At 46.5% G+C, this 19,611-nt stretch overlaps 1 protein-coding gene across 1 annotated transcript; it reads right to left on the bottom strand.

The window, feature by feature from the left end:
- Positions 1-6,923: 6,923 nt before the first annotated feature.
- Positions 6,924-19,410, bottom strand: fam83c (family with sequence similarity 83 member C). Its single transcript, XM_078419211.1, has 4 exons — positions 18,886-19,410; positions 12,880-13,047; positions 10,103-10,227; positions 6,924-7,689 (listed from the first exon to the last, which is right to left on the bottom strand). Exons 1-4 carry the CDS (start codon positions 19,408-19,410, stop codon positions 6,924-6,926), a joined length of 1,584 nt encoding a protein of 527 aa, XP_078275337.1.
- Positions 19,411-19,611: the final 201 nt, after the last annotated feature.

Below are 19,611 nucleotides of genomic sequence, written 5' to 3'. Positions count from 1 at the left end.
CTGACATATGATGAAAGAATGGGTCGACTGGGCTTGTTTTCACTGGAATTTAGAAGGATGAGAGGGGATCTTATAGAAACATATACAATTCTTAAAGGATTGGACAGGCTAGATGCAGGAAAAATATTCCTGATGTTGGGGGCAGTCAAAGTTTAACAATTTAGGAATGTAGGCCATTTAGGACTGAGATGAGGAAAAAAAATTCACCCAGAGAGTTGTGAATCTGTGGAATTCTCTGCCACAGAGGGCAGTGGAGGCCAATTCACTTGATGTTTTGAAGAGAGTGTTAGATTTAGCTCTTAGGGCAAAAGGCATCAAGGGATATGGGGAAAAAAGCAGGAATGGGGTACTGATTTTAGATGATTTTGGATTAGCCATGATCATATCGAATGGCAGTGCTGACTCAAAGGGCTGAATGGCCTACTCCTGCATCAATTTTTCTATGTTTTTATGTTTCTATGACCTGCTGAGCTACTCTAGCACATTGTGTATTTTTGCATCACCCCTCAGCCTCCTGTGACCAAGGAATAAAGTCCTAGCTTGCCCAACTTCTCGCTATAGCTCAGGCCTTCAAGTCCTGGCTACATTCTCGTAAGTTATCTGTATCTTTTGCAGCTATATCCTTCTTTGGAATGGAAAGGTTTATAAGGATATGGGCCAAAAGCTGGTAAATGGGACCAGCTTAGATGGGGCGTTAGTCAGCATAGACGAGTCGGGCTGAAGAGCCTGTATCCGTGCTGTATCGTATTTCAGCATTTATTTACAGTGGCGTAGTGGTAGAGCTGCTTCCATACAGCACCAGAGACTCGGGTTGGATCCTGACTGCGGGTGCCCTCTGTACTGAGTTTGTATGTTGGGTTTTCTCCGGGTGCTCCGGTCTCCTCCCACACTCCAAAGTTGTGCAGGTTTGTAGGTTAATTGGCCCTCTGTAAATTGTCTCTAGTGTGGAGGATAGAACTAGTGTGCAGGGTGATCACTAGTTGGTGCAGACTTGGTGGGTTGTTTCCACGCTGTATCTCAAAAACTAAAACTAAGTAGAAGGAAAGATTTCTCTCTGAATGATAAATATGATTATTGCAACATCTCAGGATTCAGTTTCAATATGCTGTCTATTCTTAACGAGGGATGTCCTCATGAAATGTGCAACAAAGCTGGCCGGAACAACGTCACCGTTTGAGCTTAGTTATTAGTAAAAACATTTTCTTAGGCCCTGATGATTCACTGTCAGCTGGGCATGTTTATTATTCCTTCCTGCTTCATTTGGCTCATGAACACACAATATTCCTTTCCCTGTCATCAAGGGACACTAAAACCATAGACAGAACCCAGCGTCAGTAATTTAATCACAACCATTTAAACCTGAAGAAAAGAAAAGAGTAAACAGGACCTCCTGGGTTGTAACAGCAAGATTATTACCCATACCACAAGCCAGTGGGGTAATTTATATTACAAGCCAAGCCAAGAAATAATTAAAGAAATTTAAGGGACGCAGCTGATAGAGCTACTGCCTCACAGCGTCAGAGACCCATGTTCGATCCTGACCTCGGCTGGTGCCTGTGTGGAATTTGTACCTTCTCCCTGTGACCATGTGGGTTTCCTCCGGGCGCATCAGTTTCCTCTCACATCCCAAAGACGTGCGGGTTTGTAGGTTAATTGGCCCTCCATAAATTGCCCCTAGTGTGCAGCGGGTCGATGGAAAGTGGGATAGCATAGAACTGGTGTGCATGGTCAGCATGGACTCGGTGGGCCGTAGGGCCATAGTGATCCATGCTGTATCACTACATACCTGCACATAATCCATATCCCTTCATTCTGTGCACATCCATCTGCCTATCCAAAAGCCACTTAAACACCACTATTGTATCTGCCTCCACCACCAAACTGGCAGTGCATTTCAAGCACCCACCCAATACCCTCTGTGTATGCTCCACACATCTCCTTTACACTTTGCTCCTCTTTATGCTAATGCTATGCCCTCTAGTATTTGATTTTTTCCATCCGAGGAGAAAGGTTCTGAGTATAGGAGCAAAGAGGTCCTTCTACAGTTGTACCGGGCCCTGGTGAGACCGCACCTGGAGTACTGTGTGCAGTTTTGGTCTCCAAATTTGAGGAAGGATATTCTTGCTATGGAGGGCGTGCAGCGTAGGTTCACTAGATTAATTCCCGGAATGGCGGGACTGTCGTATGTTGAAAGGCTGGAGCGATTGGGCTTGTATACACTGGAATTTAGAAGGATGAGGGGGGATCTTATTGAAACATATAAGATAATTAGGGGATTGGACACATTAGAGGCAGATAACATGTTCCCAATGTTGGGGGAGTCCAGAACAAGGGGCCACAGTTTGAGAATAAGGGGTAGGCCATTTAGAACGGAGATGAGGAAGAACTTTTTCAGTCAGAGGGTGGTGAAGGTGTGGAATTCTCTGCCTCAGAAGGCAGTGGAGGCCAGTTCGTTGGATGCTTTCAAGAGAGAGCTGGATAGAGCTCTTAAGGATAGCGGAGTGAGTGGGTATGGGGAGAAGGCAGGAACGGGGTACTGATTGATAGTGATCAGCCATGATCGCATTGAATGGCGGTGCTGGCTCGAAGGGCTGAATGGCCTACTCCTGCACCTATTGTCTATTGTCTATTGTCTATTGTACTCTATCTATGCCTCTCATAATTTTATACACAGCCACTCCCCGACTTACACAATAGGTGACTGTTCTATGTTCTATGACACCAAAATCAATCATTCAAAGTTTCAGTGACTATTAGACCAAGGGGACCCGTTGGGCCCAAACCTTTCCTGCATTAGCTCAGCACCCTCCCCCCCCCCCCCCCCCCACTTTCCCTTTCCCCCCCACTTTCCCTTTCCCCCCCACTTTCCCTTTCCCCCCCCCAACTGCATCCCCTTCAACCCCCCTTATCTTCCCTCCCTCCCCCCTCCCTCCCTAGAAGATAGATTTAAACTTTAAAATGTGAATAACTTTTAAAATATAACACCGATTTCAATGGAACTTCTTCCATTAGCTCCAAAGGGACGACGGGGAGTAAGGTGGGCCTAAAATTGTCACGCTATCGTGTACCGTTTTGGCCGTAGTTCAGGAACAAAAACAAACGAGAGTTTTAGTATATAGAAGATAGATGTCTCACAGGTTATAAATCGAACACTATAAAAACTGGGTCACAAAAACAAGGAAATGTTTACCAAATTATATTTATTGGAATTAAAAATGGAATGACTTCAGAGAAACACAGATTAAACAGTTTGCAGTATTTCATTGTTTCATGTGGGTTTTGCAAATTACACTCCACAGAAACACTTTAAAAGCATTTATCAACTTTACACTTGTCCCATGTTTTACAAATCTAATTTTGTTAGAAGAATTACTTCACTAACTTTCTGATTCTTACCTGAATAAGGGTCCTGACCCGAAACGTCACCTGTCCATTTTCTCCAGAGACGCTGCCTGACCCGCTGATTTACTCCAGCACTTTGTTTAAGAATCCATTTCTGATTCTTGTGCCTGTGTCTGAACTATCACCATGCTGAATTGTCTTTGTGGAATCAGAAGACGGCACAGCACAGAAGGTGAATATTTTTTGTGCAGCTGCCCAAATCATCCCGCTCCGGTATACTTTCCCATAGTCTGATCTATTCTTCCCCTTCATTCTCCTGTTGAATGTCACTACCAAAGTTCTTCCGCTGTCCATTAAGTGCAGTTAGACTGGAGAGCTGAAGGCTCTGTCTATTTTGGACTGATATGAGGAGGTACCATTTCTGGGAGCTGACAATCTTTGCACTCCTGTAGTCTAAATGACTGAGAATCCTCTTACAGAGAGCATTCACAATGGATTAGAATGGGCACAAAATGCTGAAGTACGCAAACAAAATGCGGATTAAGTCCTGTCCCGCTGAGTTACTCCATCATTTTGTGGCTACCTTTGGTATAAATCAGCATCTGCAGTTCCTTTTTATTACAATTGGATCAGTTTGGTTTAGTTTTGCGTTTAATTTCGTTTATCGTCACATGTACCGAGGTACAGTGAAAAGCTTTTGTAGCATGCGAACAAGTCGGCAGATCAGAATGGTGACTGGGCAGAAGATGAATTTTGATGGCACAGCAGGGCAGCTGGTAGAGTTGTTGCCTCACAGTGCTAGATTCCGACCTCGGGTGCTGTCTGTGTGGAGTTTGCACGTTCTCCCTGTGACTGCGTGGGTTTCCTCCGGGTGCTCCAGTTTCCTCCCACATCCTAAAGACATGCACGTGTTTAGGTTAAAAATTAAGGCACAATGTGCTGGAGTAACTCAGCAGGTCAGGCTGCATCCCTGGAGAACACTTTGGATTGGGTCACTTGTAGGTTAATTGGCCCTCCATAAATTGCCCCCAATGTGTAGGGAGCGGATGAAAAATGGGACAACATAGAAGTGGTGTAAACGGGTGATCGCTGGTCGGCGTGGACCTGGTGGGCGGAAGGGTCTGTTACAATGCTGTATCTCTAAACTAAACTACAGGCACAGACCGGCCACAAACTTAATGAAGGGAAGAATTGTTTGATGGGATCTTTTGGCATCTTCTACTTTTGTATTTTAAGTTTTTATTCCATTAAGTAAAAATATTTTGCCTAGTTCTTCTAACAAGTGTTTTAATTAAATAAATAAATTTGTTTTGGATCGCAAGTTAAGATGTGATCTCAGCAGAAGGCTCTGTCTTTGCCAAACTCGTTTTCTACTTATCTTTTAACGAACAGCAAGTTACAGTTTGACAATCAAAACAAAATAATATTGGAACTGTAGTTGTACAACAGGTAGGTGAGGCCCTATCTGGAAGGTAGTGTTCAGTTTTTGTCACCCTGCTACAGGAGAGATGTCATTAAACTGGAACGGGTGCAGAGAAGATTTACGATACGACAGAACTTTATTCATCCCCGGAGGGAAATTAGTCTGCCAACAGTCATAACAAGGATGTTTCCAGCTCTAGAGGGTCTAAACTATATGGTAGAGGTTGAACAGACGAGGACTTTATTCCTTGGAGCGCAGGAGGGTGAGGGGTGATCTTATAGAGATGTGTAAAATCATGAGGGGGTAGATAAGGTGAATGCACAGCCTTTTACCCATCGTAGGGGAAATCAAGAACTAGAAGGCATAGGTCTAAGGTGAGAGGGGGAAAATTTAATAGAACCAGAGGGGCAACATTTTCCACACAGAGGGTGGTGAGTGTATTGAACGAGCTGCCAGAGGAGGTAGGTATTACAACAACATTTAAAAGACATTTGGAGAGGTACATGGATAGGAAAGGTTCAGAGGGATATGGGCCTAAAGCGGGCAAATGGGACTAGCATGGATCTTGGTTGGCATGGAGGAGCTGGGTCGAAGGGCCTGTTTCCATGTGTGTATGACTATGGGAGATTTCAAACTTTACTGATTTTGTTGAGATTAAGGATTTGACAGCAGGTTAGGCAGAGAAAGTTTAGGAAAATCAAGGCTTGTCATTTGCACAAGCACATTTGATGACCTCAACTAAACTTTGCTGGTCACTGCTGTGTGTGAAATGACCAAGCTCCATTACAACAATGTCCAAAAAGCCAAAGATGGTTAAAAGGCTTTGTAATCATTTTTCATTAGGAATGGGGGTTACCTTCAGTTCTCTTTCTAAATAATATTTTAGATCTTTTACATCCACCAGAGAGGAAATATCTATGTTAATGCCTTATCCGAAATACTCTTCCAACAGTGCAGGATTCTCAAGACTCTCTCAGTACTGTGCTGGGAATGTCAGGCTGGTTTACAGTTCAGAGATACAGCGTGGAAACAGGCCCATCGGCCCACTGAGTCTGCGCCAACCAATGATCATCCGTACACTAGTTCTATCTCACGCACTGGGAACAATTTACAGAAGTCAATTAATTTACAACCTGCATACCTTTGGAGTGCGTGAGGAAACCGGAGCACCCAGGTGCAGCTGACATTAAAAGCAGAAGGGAAAAACAAAGCAGAACAATTTAACAACATAGTGACACAGTGGCTCAGCAGTAGAGTTGCTGCCTCACAGCGCCAGAGGCCTGGGTTTGATCCTGACCTCGGGTGCTATGTCTGTGGAGTTTGCACGTTCTCCCTAGTCACAGCTAGTCCCTGTGACCGCGTGGGTGTGGGTTTTCTGTGGGTGCTCCGGTTTTCTCCCACATTAAAAGGCGTGCAGGTTTGCAGGTTAATTAGCCCCCTGTAAATTGCCCCTCGTGTGTCGGGTGTGATTGAGAAAGTGTGATAACGTAGAAATAGTGAGGAGACAATATAGAAACTGCTGGAGTAACTCAAACGGGTCAAGTAGCATCTCTGGAGAACATGGATTGGTGACGTTTCGGGTTAGGCCTCTTCAGACTGATTGTAGTAGGGGTGAGGAAGCTGGAAAAGAGGCCGTTGTAATTTGGCCCGAGTGTGTAGGGAGTGGATGCTAAAGTGGGATAACATAGAACGAGTTGAACTGGTGATCGATGGTCGTCGTGGACTCAGTGGGCAGAAGGGCCCTTTTCCATGCTGTATCTCTAAACTAAACCTAAGCAATTATTCTTCTGGTGCTGGGCAAACAGAAAGTACCGATCAATACACTCAAGAGAGATGCTTCTGTTCCTAAGAAGGATGTCACTGCCGCTGGGCAGTCACTGGTACAGTTCAATCATTAATACATGGTTTTGGTCTCTTTCTTACTTAAGACTCAACACCTGTACCTCTGATCATCTTACTGGCTGCGATCCACCTCAAGACAAGCTGTCCGGTTGCAGAGCATAATCCCATCAGAAAGCACAGTTACCATGCACCAACTCGCATCAAAGCCTGGCTCTTCACTGCACACCACGGTTTAGGCGATGAGTCGACTGGTCATTCGAACGGCTCTGTTGGATATTGTCTGCAGAACGTGTTGCCCCTTCGACAAGGCCTCCCTTTAAGGATCGTGCTTCATCAGCTGGAAGCGGCTGAACGTATTCCTGGCTCTCATTTTATCATTATATTCCATCATCATTTCTAACTTGCTGTGCCCGAGGGTCATTCGGTTTCCTGTCCTTGTAAACCCCTTCAGTGATTTCTGTTCGTCGTTGGTGCAGTCACCCAATTCTGCTGCGTGATTCAGTGTTTCCAGTAATGGCGATGGAGGAGTCAATGTTCTAGCTTCGTCCAAATCATCTCTTGACGTCTGGTTTCTGGATGAGTGGACAGGGCTGTGATGGGCGTTATCAGCTGTTTGATTGGGAAGACACGTGTTGAGGACGTAATGCACATGGTTTGGTTTGGGACCCAATGCACTTGGCCTCACCAATGGATCACTGCCCGGTCTGCCATTCTCCATGATCTGCCGGTTTGTGACAGACATGTTATTGGAGGCGCAGGGACTGGTTCGCATGCGTTCCCGCAGCACCTGTGAAGCCGGGGTGGTGGTCTGGATGGTGCTGTGAGGGCTGCTCCCGGACCTGCTGCTGGATGGGTTGGAGAGGATGGGATCCGCCAGCCATTCCTTCACCGCCGGCTGAACCCTGGCGATGCGCAGCTTGGACGTGAAATACGTGAGATCTTCCTCCTCCGCGCAGGAGAAGCGATCAATGGGCTTTGACTCGGCGTAGAGGCAGCGAAACTCATCGTCAAATTCCTGAGTTAACTCCCCGGTCAACAGCATGACAAAGTTGAGATGTACCTGACCCGAAAGCCAGGTGAAGCTGCAAAAGAAAGCACAGGCATCAGTTTGCTCACACCTCCAGATTCAGGGATGGTTTCTTCCCAACTGTTATCAGGATGGAGAGTCGCTAGACTCTAGAGCGCGGAAACAGGTCCTTCGACCCACCGAGTCTGCGCCGACCAATGATCACCCTGTACACTAGCACTATCCTACTCGCTAGGGACAATTTACAATTTTACCAAAACCAATTAACCTACAAAGCTGCAGTCTTTGGAGTGTGGGAGGAAACCAGCGCACCCAGGGAAAACCCACATGGTCACAGGGAGAAGGTACAATCTCCACACAGAGCACCCGTAGTCAGGATTGAGCCTGTGTCCCTGGCACTGTGAGGCAGCACCTTTAACGAGATATAAAAGCAAACCCACTCGAGATGCCGCAAGTCTGAAATAAGAGTAAATGCTGGGAATGTCCTTACCCATGTTCGGTCCCTGTGCCAAATCATTAGCACCCTCTCTCCACAGATGCTGCCTGCCCAACAGATTACTTTTGACCAAGTATTGTAATAATTGGGATTAGGTTTTAGTCTACAACGTCATGCTCTTTAGCACAGGCAAAGCCACCAGCATAATCAAGGTCCAGTCTCACCCCAGTCACTCCCTCTTCCCCCTCTCCCATCAGGCAAGAGGTACAGAAAAGTGAAAATGCACACCTCCAGATTCAGGGACAGTTTCTTCCCAGCTGTTATCAGACAATTAATTGAACCATCTTCTCACCAACTAGAGAGCAGTCTTGACTTCCCATCTACCTCATTGGAAACCATCAGACTATCTTTAATTGGACTTTATCTTGCACTAAACGTTATTCCCTTTATCCTGTATCTGTACACAGAGGAAAGCTCGATTGTATGGTCATGCACACAACAAAAAAGCTTTTTATTGTACCTTGTTATACATGATAATAAAAAACTAAACTAAACTAAACCCCCTGAAATATAAACAAAACACAAAGTGCTGGAGTAACTCAACTGGTCAGGCAGCATCTCTGGAGGGAGTGGACGGACAACATTGTGGATCATCGTCATGCAGCATGGAAACAGGCTCTTCGGCCCAACTTACCCATGCCAACCAAGATGCGCCCCATTTACACCAGTCCTACCTGCCCGCATTTGGCCCATATCCCTCTAAACCTTTCCTATCCATGTACCTGTCATGTGTAGTCTTTCTGCTAACAGGGTAGCACGCAACAAAAAGCTCTTCACTGTACCTTGGTACACATGACAATAAACTAAACCGAATTTGAAATTTGAACTAAACTACAAACCGTCTTGGTTGCACAAGTGACTTTGGGCTTTTGTTTTGTTTTGCAATTACATAGAACTAGTGTGAACGGGTGATTGCTGGTCGGTGTGGACAGTGGGCAGACAGGGCTGGTTCCATGCTGTATCTCTAAAACAAAACAAAATCTAAATGCTTCATTTGGTTACAAACTGAAATAAAGCATCAAATGTTGATGTCACCAGCTTGTTCCTACAACTATTGAAGCTGAAGATCAAGTGAAATTGTGGAAATGTGAAATGCTTGATGGTTTATTATTCAATGGTAGTGTGTAACAACAGAGAGTGAATATAATGGCAGAACAGGCCTGAAAGGGTGGACAGAAATGTACAGTCTTTTACCCAGGGTACGGGAATCTAAGGCCTCAATTTTATTTATTTAACTTTTTGTTGTTGTTCCGCGTATTATCTATGGAATTCTGTGTTTACAGACCTGTTGCACTGTTGCAGGTAAGAATTTACCTGCCAGTAAATGTGCCATCTGTGCCACCCTATACTCTACCTGCCCTAGAGTCTAGGGGCCGAGCTGGTCCAGGGCGATGGAGGAGGCCCCACAGCAGCCTGGGACTTCCCTGGATCGAGAGCCGCTCCAGTGCATGGAGCACATCGACCAGACTATGGACTATTGTAAATGTCACGGCGCCAAAATATGGTGACGTGCATGTGTGATCAATTCAAAAACAACTTGACTGTGCAGTGCACATGACACTAAAGCACCATTGAACCATTGATTGAACCTCCAGACTTTTAGAGATACAGCGCAGAAACAGGCCCTTCGGCTCACCAAGTCCGTGCCGACCAGCGATCACTCTGTACACTAACACTCTTCTACACACTAGGGACAATTTTACCGAAGCCGATTAACCTATACGTCTTTGGAGTGTGGGAGGAAACCGGAGCACCTGGAGAAAACCCAGGCGGTCATAGGGGGAATGTACAGACAGCATCCGTAGTCAGGACCGAACCTGGGTCTCTAGCGCTGTAAGGAAGTAGCTCTACCGTGCTGTCCTAAACCATTGAATTTCATTTTTCTGTTGTCATTGCCAATGACGAAGGCGTGACTCACTCCTGACTCTGTTGACAATTGAAGCATTCAATGGAAATTACTCTCAATATTTACCTATATGAACCAGTCAGCACTTGCTCCAGATCAATGATCATGAACTTTTCCAGCATCTGCCCATTGAATTTCATCCCAGACTTGGTGCAGTAGGTGTCTCCCACCACACTCCGAATCCGCATGTTCTGGAAAGGTGGAAAAAGAAATACATAGCATGTTTATCTGGGTTCTGAGCAGAGAGATGACTGAGGCAGCAATACTCAGTACATTACAATGGGAATTGATTTGGTATAATAGAGGGTAGTGAATGGGATTACTCTTTGCTGAAAGGGTTCAGAAGCACCCACTGTCCCAGTCAAAAGAGTCACGCGCTCCACTAATGCCAATCATTCACGTCGAGAAGAATGGAGAAACTAGGAACTGCAGATGCTGGGTTACAAAAAACAACACAAAGTGCTGGAGTAACTCAGCAGGTCAGGCAGCATCCCTGGAGAACATGGATAGATGACGTTTCAGGTTGGGACCCTTCTTCAGGCTGATTTTGGGAGGGCGGAGGGGTGTGGGGCAAGAATGCTGGAAGAAACTTGCCAGGCTTTGTCCAGCCCCTCCTCGCTTCCAGCCTTCGGTTCCATGTTATCCCCATCCAAAGGATAAACCTTTAACTGTGCCAACCCAAAGTTCAGTTTAGAGGTACAACATAGAAACAGGCCCTTCAGCCCACCATCCATGCTGACCATCGATCACCTGTTCACACTAGTTCTGTTATCCCACTTTCTCATCCACTCCCTGCACACTAGGGTCAAGTAACCTATGATCCTGCACATCTTTGGGATGTGGGAGGAAACCCATACCGACACGGTCACAAGGCGAGCGTCCAAACTCCACACAGACAGCACCGAGGTCAGGATCGAACCTGGGACTCTGGCGGCTCTGCCACCCTGCAGAGCCCAACTGTAAGTGGGTTGGAGGGCTCCAACAACCTGGATCTTGATGTGATCATGCCCCCATCACGATAAGCCTCCTCTCGTAAAGGCTAATTACATACTGAGTCATTGCACAGTCATACACGTGCAAACAAATTTGTCGGAAATGCAAAACATCATGCTTATCGGGCCATTTTACACCACTGGTGTCCCAGGGACTGATACCAGCTGCCTATTTGACACCATATGCAAATGAGGAAGTAATGATGGATGATTTCGCAAAATTCCTGTACATGGTGTACAACAACATGCTATGCAAAATAATTAAATGCCTGCCGGTACTTCTGAGCACCACACCTTAAAAAGGATTGTACTTGCGTTGGAGCATGTGTGCAAAGTGGTGTTTGCTGCAGGCTCCTAGAGTCTTGAAAAAAATTGAAAAAAGATACACAAGAAATTGCAGAGAGTTGAGGACGTAGCCCAGACCATCATGCAAACCAACCTCCCATTGACGCCATCTACTCTTCACATTGCCTCGGCAAGGCCGTCAGCATAATCAATGACCAGTCTCATCCTGGACACTCCCTCTTCTCCCCTCTCTCCTCTCCCTTTGGGCAAGAGGCACAGAAGTGTGAATATATAGACAGTTTCTTCCCAGTTGTTATCAGGCAACTGAAACGTCCGATCACCATCTGGAGAGTGAACCTGAGCTACCAGTTACCCGTTTGGAGACCCGCAGACTATCTTCAATCGAAGGTTTATGGACTATCTTACACTTAATGTCGTTCCCTTTATCCTGTATATGTACACTGTGGATAGCCTGATGTGATCATGTAGTCTTTCTACTGACTACATAGCACACAACAAACAAGCTTTTCACTCTACCTTGATACACGTGACAATAATAAACTAAACTAAACTAGATATTTTCTGCCAGTGGGGAATTGAATGCCTGGTCCAAGATCCATAAGCTTCAATGTTAAAGTCGGGGCATTTAAAGTTTGCCCACTAAGTGATGGAACTGTGGAACGCACTGCAATGTTGAGCAAGAAATTGCTGGTTATATATTGCGGTGGGAGACCTTTGCTAGTTCTCAGAGGACATAGGTTTAAGGTGGGGAGGGAAAGATTTAATAGGAACCCGAAGGACAACATTTTTGTGTAGGAAGGAACTGCAGATGCTGGTTTATACTGAAGATAAACACAAAGTGCTGAAGTATCTCAGTGGGGCAGGCATCATATCTGGACGAGGGGCTTTTCGGGTCAGAACCTTTCTTCAGACTGTAAGTAGAATGGAGGAGAGGGAACTGGAGGTAGAAAAAGGCCAGAACAAATCAGGGCCGGCAACAGATGACCAAGGAAGGGTGGAGCCCATAATGGCCCATTAATGCCCGGGGAAGAGACGATAACAAAGGAATAGAAGGATGCGAACAGTGGAACTAGTAGGGTGATTAGGGTGGGGAACTGGGGAGGAGATGGTATGCAGAGGTTACTTAAAATTACAGAAATCAATGTTCTTACTGCTGGGTTGAAAGCTGCCCAAGCGAGATATGAGGCAACACTTTTTATATTACACAAAGAGTGGAAGGTATAGATAACGAGCTGTGGGAGGAGGTGAGAATGTATACAGCGAGAACGTACAAAATCCACACAGACAGCACCTAAGATCAGGATCGAACCCAGGTCTCTGGGTTCTCAGTCAGTTTAGGTTTCTTATTGTCACGTGTACAGTGAAAAGCTTTGTTTTGCATTCTATCCAATTAAATCAGATAACACTGTGCAAAAATGCAATCAAGTGAAAGTCAAGTACAATGGGTAGAGCAACGGGGATTATAAGAATGAGTCATAGGGGCAGAATTGGGCCATTCGGCCCATTGAGTCTACTTGGATGATGCAACGGGTGAGCATGACTTACAGTGACATGATCCTTCCGGATGTCAAGTTGATCACACATTGATACAAAATGCTGCAGGTTAGACTCGTCCAGTAACAGGTAGACCGAGACTCCTCGCTTATTCGAAGCCTCCAGTAGATCACAGAGAATGTCCACGTCAGTGAACAGGTCCATCGCAATTGCAATGAGCTGCGGAGAGAAGATAGGATGAAAGGAAAGATGAAACTTTACTTTAGATTGGAGATACAGCGTGGAAACAGGCCCTTCGGCCCATCGGGTCCGCGCCATGCAGCGATCACCCCGTACACTGGCTCTATCCTACACACCAGGGACAATTTACAATTTACAGAGGCCAATTGGCCCATAAACCTGTATGTCTTTGATGTATGGGAGGAAATCGGAGCACCCTGAGAAAAGCCCACGCAGTCACAGGGAGAACGTACAATGTCTGAACAGACAGCACCCATCGTCAGGATCAAACCTGGGTCTCAGTAACGCTGCAACTCTACCGCTGCGCCAGTCCTGCCCAAACATCATTCTATTTTTACATATTCTGTTTCACCTGTAAAAAAATATTATTTCTTAAAGTAAAAGAACTTTTTCCAGTGCATCCAACACCCCCACCTAGACTCCCACCTAGACCCCCACCTAGACTCCCACCTAGACCCCCACCCAGACTCCCACCCAGACCCCCACCCAGACTCCCACCCAGACTCCCACCTAGACTCCCACCTATTTCTCCATTCCCCCTCCTCATACATTCCTTCCTCTGGCTTCACAATTCACAACTCTTCAAACCCATCTCACAACTTCTGCTCTTATCTCTGGCCTATGTTCCAATCATTTGCCTGTCAAACACCACACTCACCTGTATCCACATTATCCGCCAGGCTTTGTCCTGCCTCCCCCTTTTCCCAACTTCCTTCTCCCCACTACAATCAATCTGAAGAATGGTCCTGACCGAAATGCCACCTATCCATGTCCTCCAGAGATGCTGCCTGACCCTCCGAGTTACTCCAGCACTTTGTACCTTTTTTACTGAATTTTTAATAAAGGTCTCAAAAGGTTTTCTATCTAGTTCTATAAGTTGGTTGGACTGTTGGTCTGGTCATCGAACATAAAACAGTACAGTACAGGAACAGGCCCTTCAGCACACAATTTTCATGCCAAAAACACAATGTCATGTTATCCAAACCTGCCTATCCAAAACCTGCCCCACACCTCCTTAAACTTTGCCCCTCTCACCCTAAAACTATGCCCTCAAGTCTTTGACAAATCCACAAATCCACTCGGGGCAATTTACAGAGGGCCAATTAACCTACAAACCCTCGCGTATTTGGGATGTGGGAGGAAACCAGAGCACCCGGAGGAAACCCACACGGTCACAGGGAGAATGTGCAAACTCCACTCACATAACACCAATAGTCAGGATGGAACCCGGGTCTCTGGCACTGTGAGGCAGCAGCTCTACCAGATGCACGATGGGCAAATGTTGTCCCATTGCTTAGGGGCATAAGCCCTTCCATTACACTGTCTTCAGAACTTCTCAGGATCAGGCCCTTTGAACAGACCAACAGGGCAGCGCGGTGGCACAACCTTAGAGCTGCTGCCTTAGAGAGCCAGAGACCCAGGTTCGATCTTGACTATGGGTGCTCTCTGTACGGAGTTTGTACGTTCTCCCTATGTCTGCATGGGTTTTCTCCGGGTGCTCCGGTATCCTCCCACACTCTGAAGTCGTGCAGGTTTGTGGGTTAGTTGGCTTCGGTAAAACTTTAAATAGTCCCTCAAGGTGTGTAGAATGGTGTTAGTGTGCAGGGATCGCTGGTCGGTGGGCCTGTTTCCGTGCTGTAGCTCGAAACTAAACTATACCGTTGTTTGTTAAAGACAGACACAAAGTGTTGGAGTAACACAGCGGGTCAGGCAACACCTCTGCAGAAAAAGGATGGGTGTCGTTTTGGGTCAGGACCCTTCTACAGACCCGAATCGAAATGTCACCCACCCTTTTTCTCCAGAGATGCTGCCTGACCCCCCCCCCCCCCCCGCGTTCCTCCAGCACTTTGTGCCTATCGTTGGCATAAACGAGCATCTGCAGTTCTTTAATTCAACCATTGTATTTTAATACCTATGGTCTATCCCTTGGTTAAAGTAAGAAGAACAATGGTGAACAAATTGTTAATGTGATCTACAAATGTTAAAGCAAGTACTGAGAAATTCATCTCTTTCCATAAACTGCCCGGACTTACATAACATCATAGCCAAAACTATTCGTAGACAAATATGTATGAGGAGAATTTTTGAATACAGTATGTCACATGCGTTTGTCAACATCAGTATAATGGGGAGTTTCCATCAAGCTGAATTTCTGGAATAGTTAGTCTACCATGCAATCCATGCCCAGAATTTGTAACAGAATTTGTAATTTGTCAAAGGTGTGATGTTGTGATGTGGAATGTACCTACTAATAAAGAACAGTGAAAACGAGCTTCACCAAAATATTTTGTTCTGTCCCGTTTCATACCACTAGTTTCCCTCTCCCCGACTCTCAGTCTGAAGAAGGGTCTCGACCCGAAACATCACCTATTCCTTCTCTCCAGAGATGCAGCCTGACCCCTTGGCATTCTGACGTTTCGGTTCAGATCTGAAGAAGGGCCCTGACCCAAAACATCACCCATCCTTTTTCTGAAGAGATGCTGCCTGACCCGCTGTGTTACTCCAGCACTTTGTGTCTATCTTTAATAAACAATGGTATAGTCTAGTTTAGAGCTACCTCACGGAAACAGGCCCACCGAGCCCGCGCCGACCAGCAATCTATTTTTAGTTTAGTTTTACCTTTGAGGTACAGCTTGGAAACAGGCCCTTCTGCCCACTGAGTCCATGCCGACCAGCAATCACCTTGTACACTAGTTCTATCCTACACATTAGGGACAATTTATAATTTTTACCGAAGCTAATTAACCTAGAAACCTGTGTGGGGCATTGGAATGTGGGATGAAACCGGAGCACCTGGTGAAAACCCATGCAGTCCCAGCGAGAACATACAAACTCTATACGGAGCACCCGTAGTCAGGATCAAACCTGGGTCTCTGCCGCTGTAAGGCAGCAACTCTGCCGCTGTGCTGTCTATCTTCACCAAAACTACGGTTGACCTTCTGGTACGGTGCCCCAGGGAGTTATTGGGACCAGAGCTCTGGGGTTTAGACTGTGGAAGAGTCTTGAGCAGGAAACACCTGTATCTACCTCTTAGGTGTGATTGAAGAAGGGTCTCGACCTGAAACGTTACCAATCCGTGTGTAGGGAGGAACTGCAGTTGCTGATTACTTTCGAAGATATTAACTCTACGTTACTCTAGACACAAAGTACTAGAGTAACTCAGCGGGTCAGGCAGCATCTCTAGAGAACATGAATAGGTGGCGTCAGCATTAGAACTCTGCTTCAAATCCTGGACCCGTCACCTATCCATGTTTTCCAGAGATGCTGCCTGACCTGCTGAAGTGCTCCAGCATTGTGTGTCCTTTTATTTCAAACCTTGATGTTATGATGAGGTTATGCCATCTTAACGCCTTTCAAAAGATGGGCAAAAAGGTTCCACATGTGGTCTTTACTGCACCCCGATGCCATGGTGACGCAGCTGTGGGTGCTGTTGTCTCACAGATCCAGACACCAGTTTCAATCCCCCAGTGCTGTCTGTGTGGAGTTTGCATGTTCTCTCTCGCAACATGCGAGTTTCCTCCAGTTTAACAGTAACCATGCACATCCCAAAGCTGACTTAGAGTCATGTTGTCATATAGCACAGAAACAGGCATTACGGCCCAACTTGTCCATGCCTGGATAAGGCGAGAGGGGAAAGATTTAGTAAGTACCTGAGGGGCAACTTTTTCACTCAGTTGGTGGGTATTTGGAGCGAGGTGCCACAGGAGGTAGTTGAGGCATGTAAATAGTTGCAGGTAAAAGAAACTTGAAGAGAGATACAAAATGGCGGAGTAATTCAGCGGGTCAGGCAACATCTCTGGAGAAAAGGAATAGGTGACGTTTTGGGTTGGGGCCCTTCCTCAGATTGTGGACTTGGACCCCGAGATCTCTCTGTACATCATTTTATTTTACAGAGAGTGGAGGGGACCTGGAACGCATTGCTAGGGGTGGTGGTGGAGGCAGATACGATGGTGGCGTTTAAGAGGGTTCTTCGACAAGTATATGGAATGGACAGGTATAGATCATGTATAGACACATGAGATCCGTTTAACTGGGTGTCATATTCAGCACAAATATTAGGGTCCTGTACTGTACTGTTTTATGTTCTATGTTAGGGTCTTGCCATTAATTGGGCACCTTACCTTTGCATTCTAAGAATGGGTTATTAGGAGAAGGGTCCCGACCCAAAATGTCATCCATCCATGATCTTCACAGATGCTGCCTGACCCGCTGAGTTACTCCAGCACTTGGTGTCTATCTCTGTACATCAATGCTGTTGAGTATCTTGCCATCGACTGTAAACTTTTCACTTGCATTCTAAGAATGTGTTAGAGTCATAGAGACATACAGTGTGGCAACAGGCTCTTCGGCCCATGCCGACCAACATGCACTGTCTACACTAGTCCCACCTGCCCGCACTTGCCCATATTCTTCCAAACCTATCCCATCCAAATGTCTCTTAAATGTAACAATAGTATCTGCATTAACCACCTCCTCTGACAGCTCTTTCCATTTACCTGCCACTCTTTGTCTGAAGAAGGATCTCGAACCGAAATATCACCCATCTTTTTTCTCCAGGGATGCTGCCTGACCCACTGAGTTATTCCAACACTTTGTGTCCATCTTCGATATATACCAGCATCTGCAGTTCATTTGTACATAAAATAGTTACCCCTCACATTCCTCTTAAATCTTTCCCCCCCCCCCTCACCTTATACCTATGTCCTCTGGTTCTTAACTCCCTTATTCTGGGCAAAAGATTCTGTACATTTACAAGATCTATTCCTCTCATGATATTGTACACCGCTATAAGATTGCCCCTTTTCTTCCTGCACTTCAAGTCTTAGCCTGCTCAAACTCCCCCTATAGCTCAGCTCCTCGAGTCCTGGCAACATCCCTGTCAATCTTCTCTGCACTCTTTCCAGCTTGGCACCATGTTTCCTATAACATGATGAACAAAACTGAACACAATACACTAGATGTGGTCTCACCAACATCTGATATAACTGCAGCATGATCTCCCAACTTCAATACTCAATGCTCTGACTGATGAAGCCCAATGTGCCAAAAACCTTTTTGAACACCCTATCTACCTGTTGTGCCACTTTCAACAAACCTGCATTCCTAGATCCCTCTGTTCTACAACACTCCCCAGAGCCCCACCATTCAATGTGTAGGTCCTGCCCATGTTCGTCTTCACAAATGCAACACCTCACATTTCTCTGTATTAAATTCCATCAACCATTCCTCAGCGACCTGCCCAACCGATCAAGATCTTGTTGCAATTTTTGACAACCATCTTCACTATCTACAATACCACCCTCTTTAGTGTCACCTGCAGACTTGCTAACTTGCCCTCCCCCTCATGATTTTGTACACCTCTCTAAGATCAGCCCTCATCCTCCGGCACTGCAAGGAATAAAGTCCGAGCCTGCCCCAACCTAGTCCTGTAGCGCAGGTTCTCCAGTCCTGGCAACATCCTGGCAAATCTTCTCTGCACCCTTTCCAGCTTGGCAACATCTTTCCTGTAACATGGTGACCAAAACAGAATACTGGCCTCACCAACATCTTATATGGAAGATAGACACAAGATGCTGGAGTCACTCAGAGGGTCAGGCAGCATCTCTGGAGAGAAGGAATTGGCGGGGACATTTCAGGTCGAGACCCTTCTCCAGACTTATATGGTTGGACAAAGGCCAGAAATGAAAAGACAAAAAGTGTGAGATAAGGAAGGAGAGAAGGAATGGATTTCCCTATAACATGGTGCCCAAAACTGAACACAATGCTCCAAAGATAGACACAACATGGAGTAACTCAGGAGTAACTGTTGGACCCTACCGTCTTGGCTTTGCTCAGTAATTGCCGGACAGTGTCCTTGATGCTGTTACATTTGTCTCTCTGGAAGATGATCTGCGACTCGGAGGACAGCCCCACGGCCCTCTGTGGTTGGCCCCAGCCCAGGTCGAGCAGAGGCGGCTCCGAGTCGGTCTCTATAGGGAAGTAAGTGGCCGAGGTCTGCTCGGACAGCGCGTCCCCCTCTGCGAAGCTGTAGCGGCTGCCTCTGTCGCGGAGCTCCGCCGTGGGGCCGGGCAGCCGGGCCGCTCCGCTGCGGCTAATGTAGTCCAACTCCAGCTCGGATAAGAAGCCCAACTCCCTCTCCTCGGCCAAAACCCGCTGGTAGCCGGGGATGCCGGACTCCAGGAGCGCGTCGGTGGCCAGCCTGGCCGTTTCGCTGTGACTGAGCTCCAGCGCGGAGCTCTGCCGCCACGGACTCTTCAGTTCCTCCAGCCTCTGACACAGTTTGCCCAGAGGTTTGCGGGACAGGGGCTTTTGTAGCAAGTCGAGATGGCTATTGCTGTTCATCCTGCCTTCTTCAGGGTAGAACAGGAGCTCCCTGTAGCCCCCAGCTCCTCTCCAAATGCTTCAGAGCCCAGGTCAGGTCCCACAGGTAAGTAAGCAGCCTCTCACCTGTCTGAGCAGCTTCACTAGAAGCGCTAGCAACTCCCACTTCCCTCAGTGACACCCAACTCCACCTACACCTGTCGCCAAGTACAAGATGATATC

Source organism: Rhinoraja longicauda, chromosome 22, assembly GCF_053455715.1.
Source record: "Rhinoraja longicauda isolate Sanriku21f chromosome 22, sRhiLon1.1, whole genome shotgun sequence".
NCBI lineage: Eukaryota > Metazoa > Chordata > Chondrichthyes > Rajiformes > Arhynchobatidae > Rhinoraja > Rhinoraja longicauda.
This window is presented reverse-complemented; position numbering and strand designations above follow the sequence as displayed.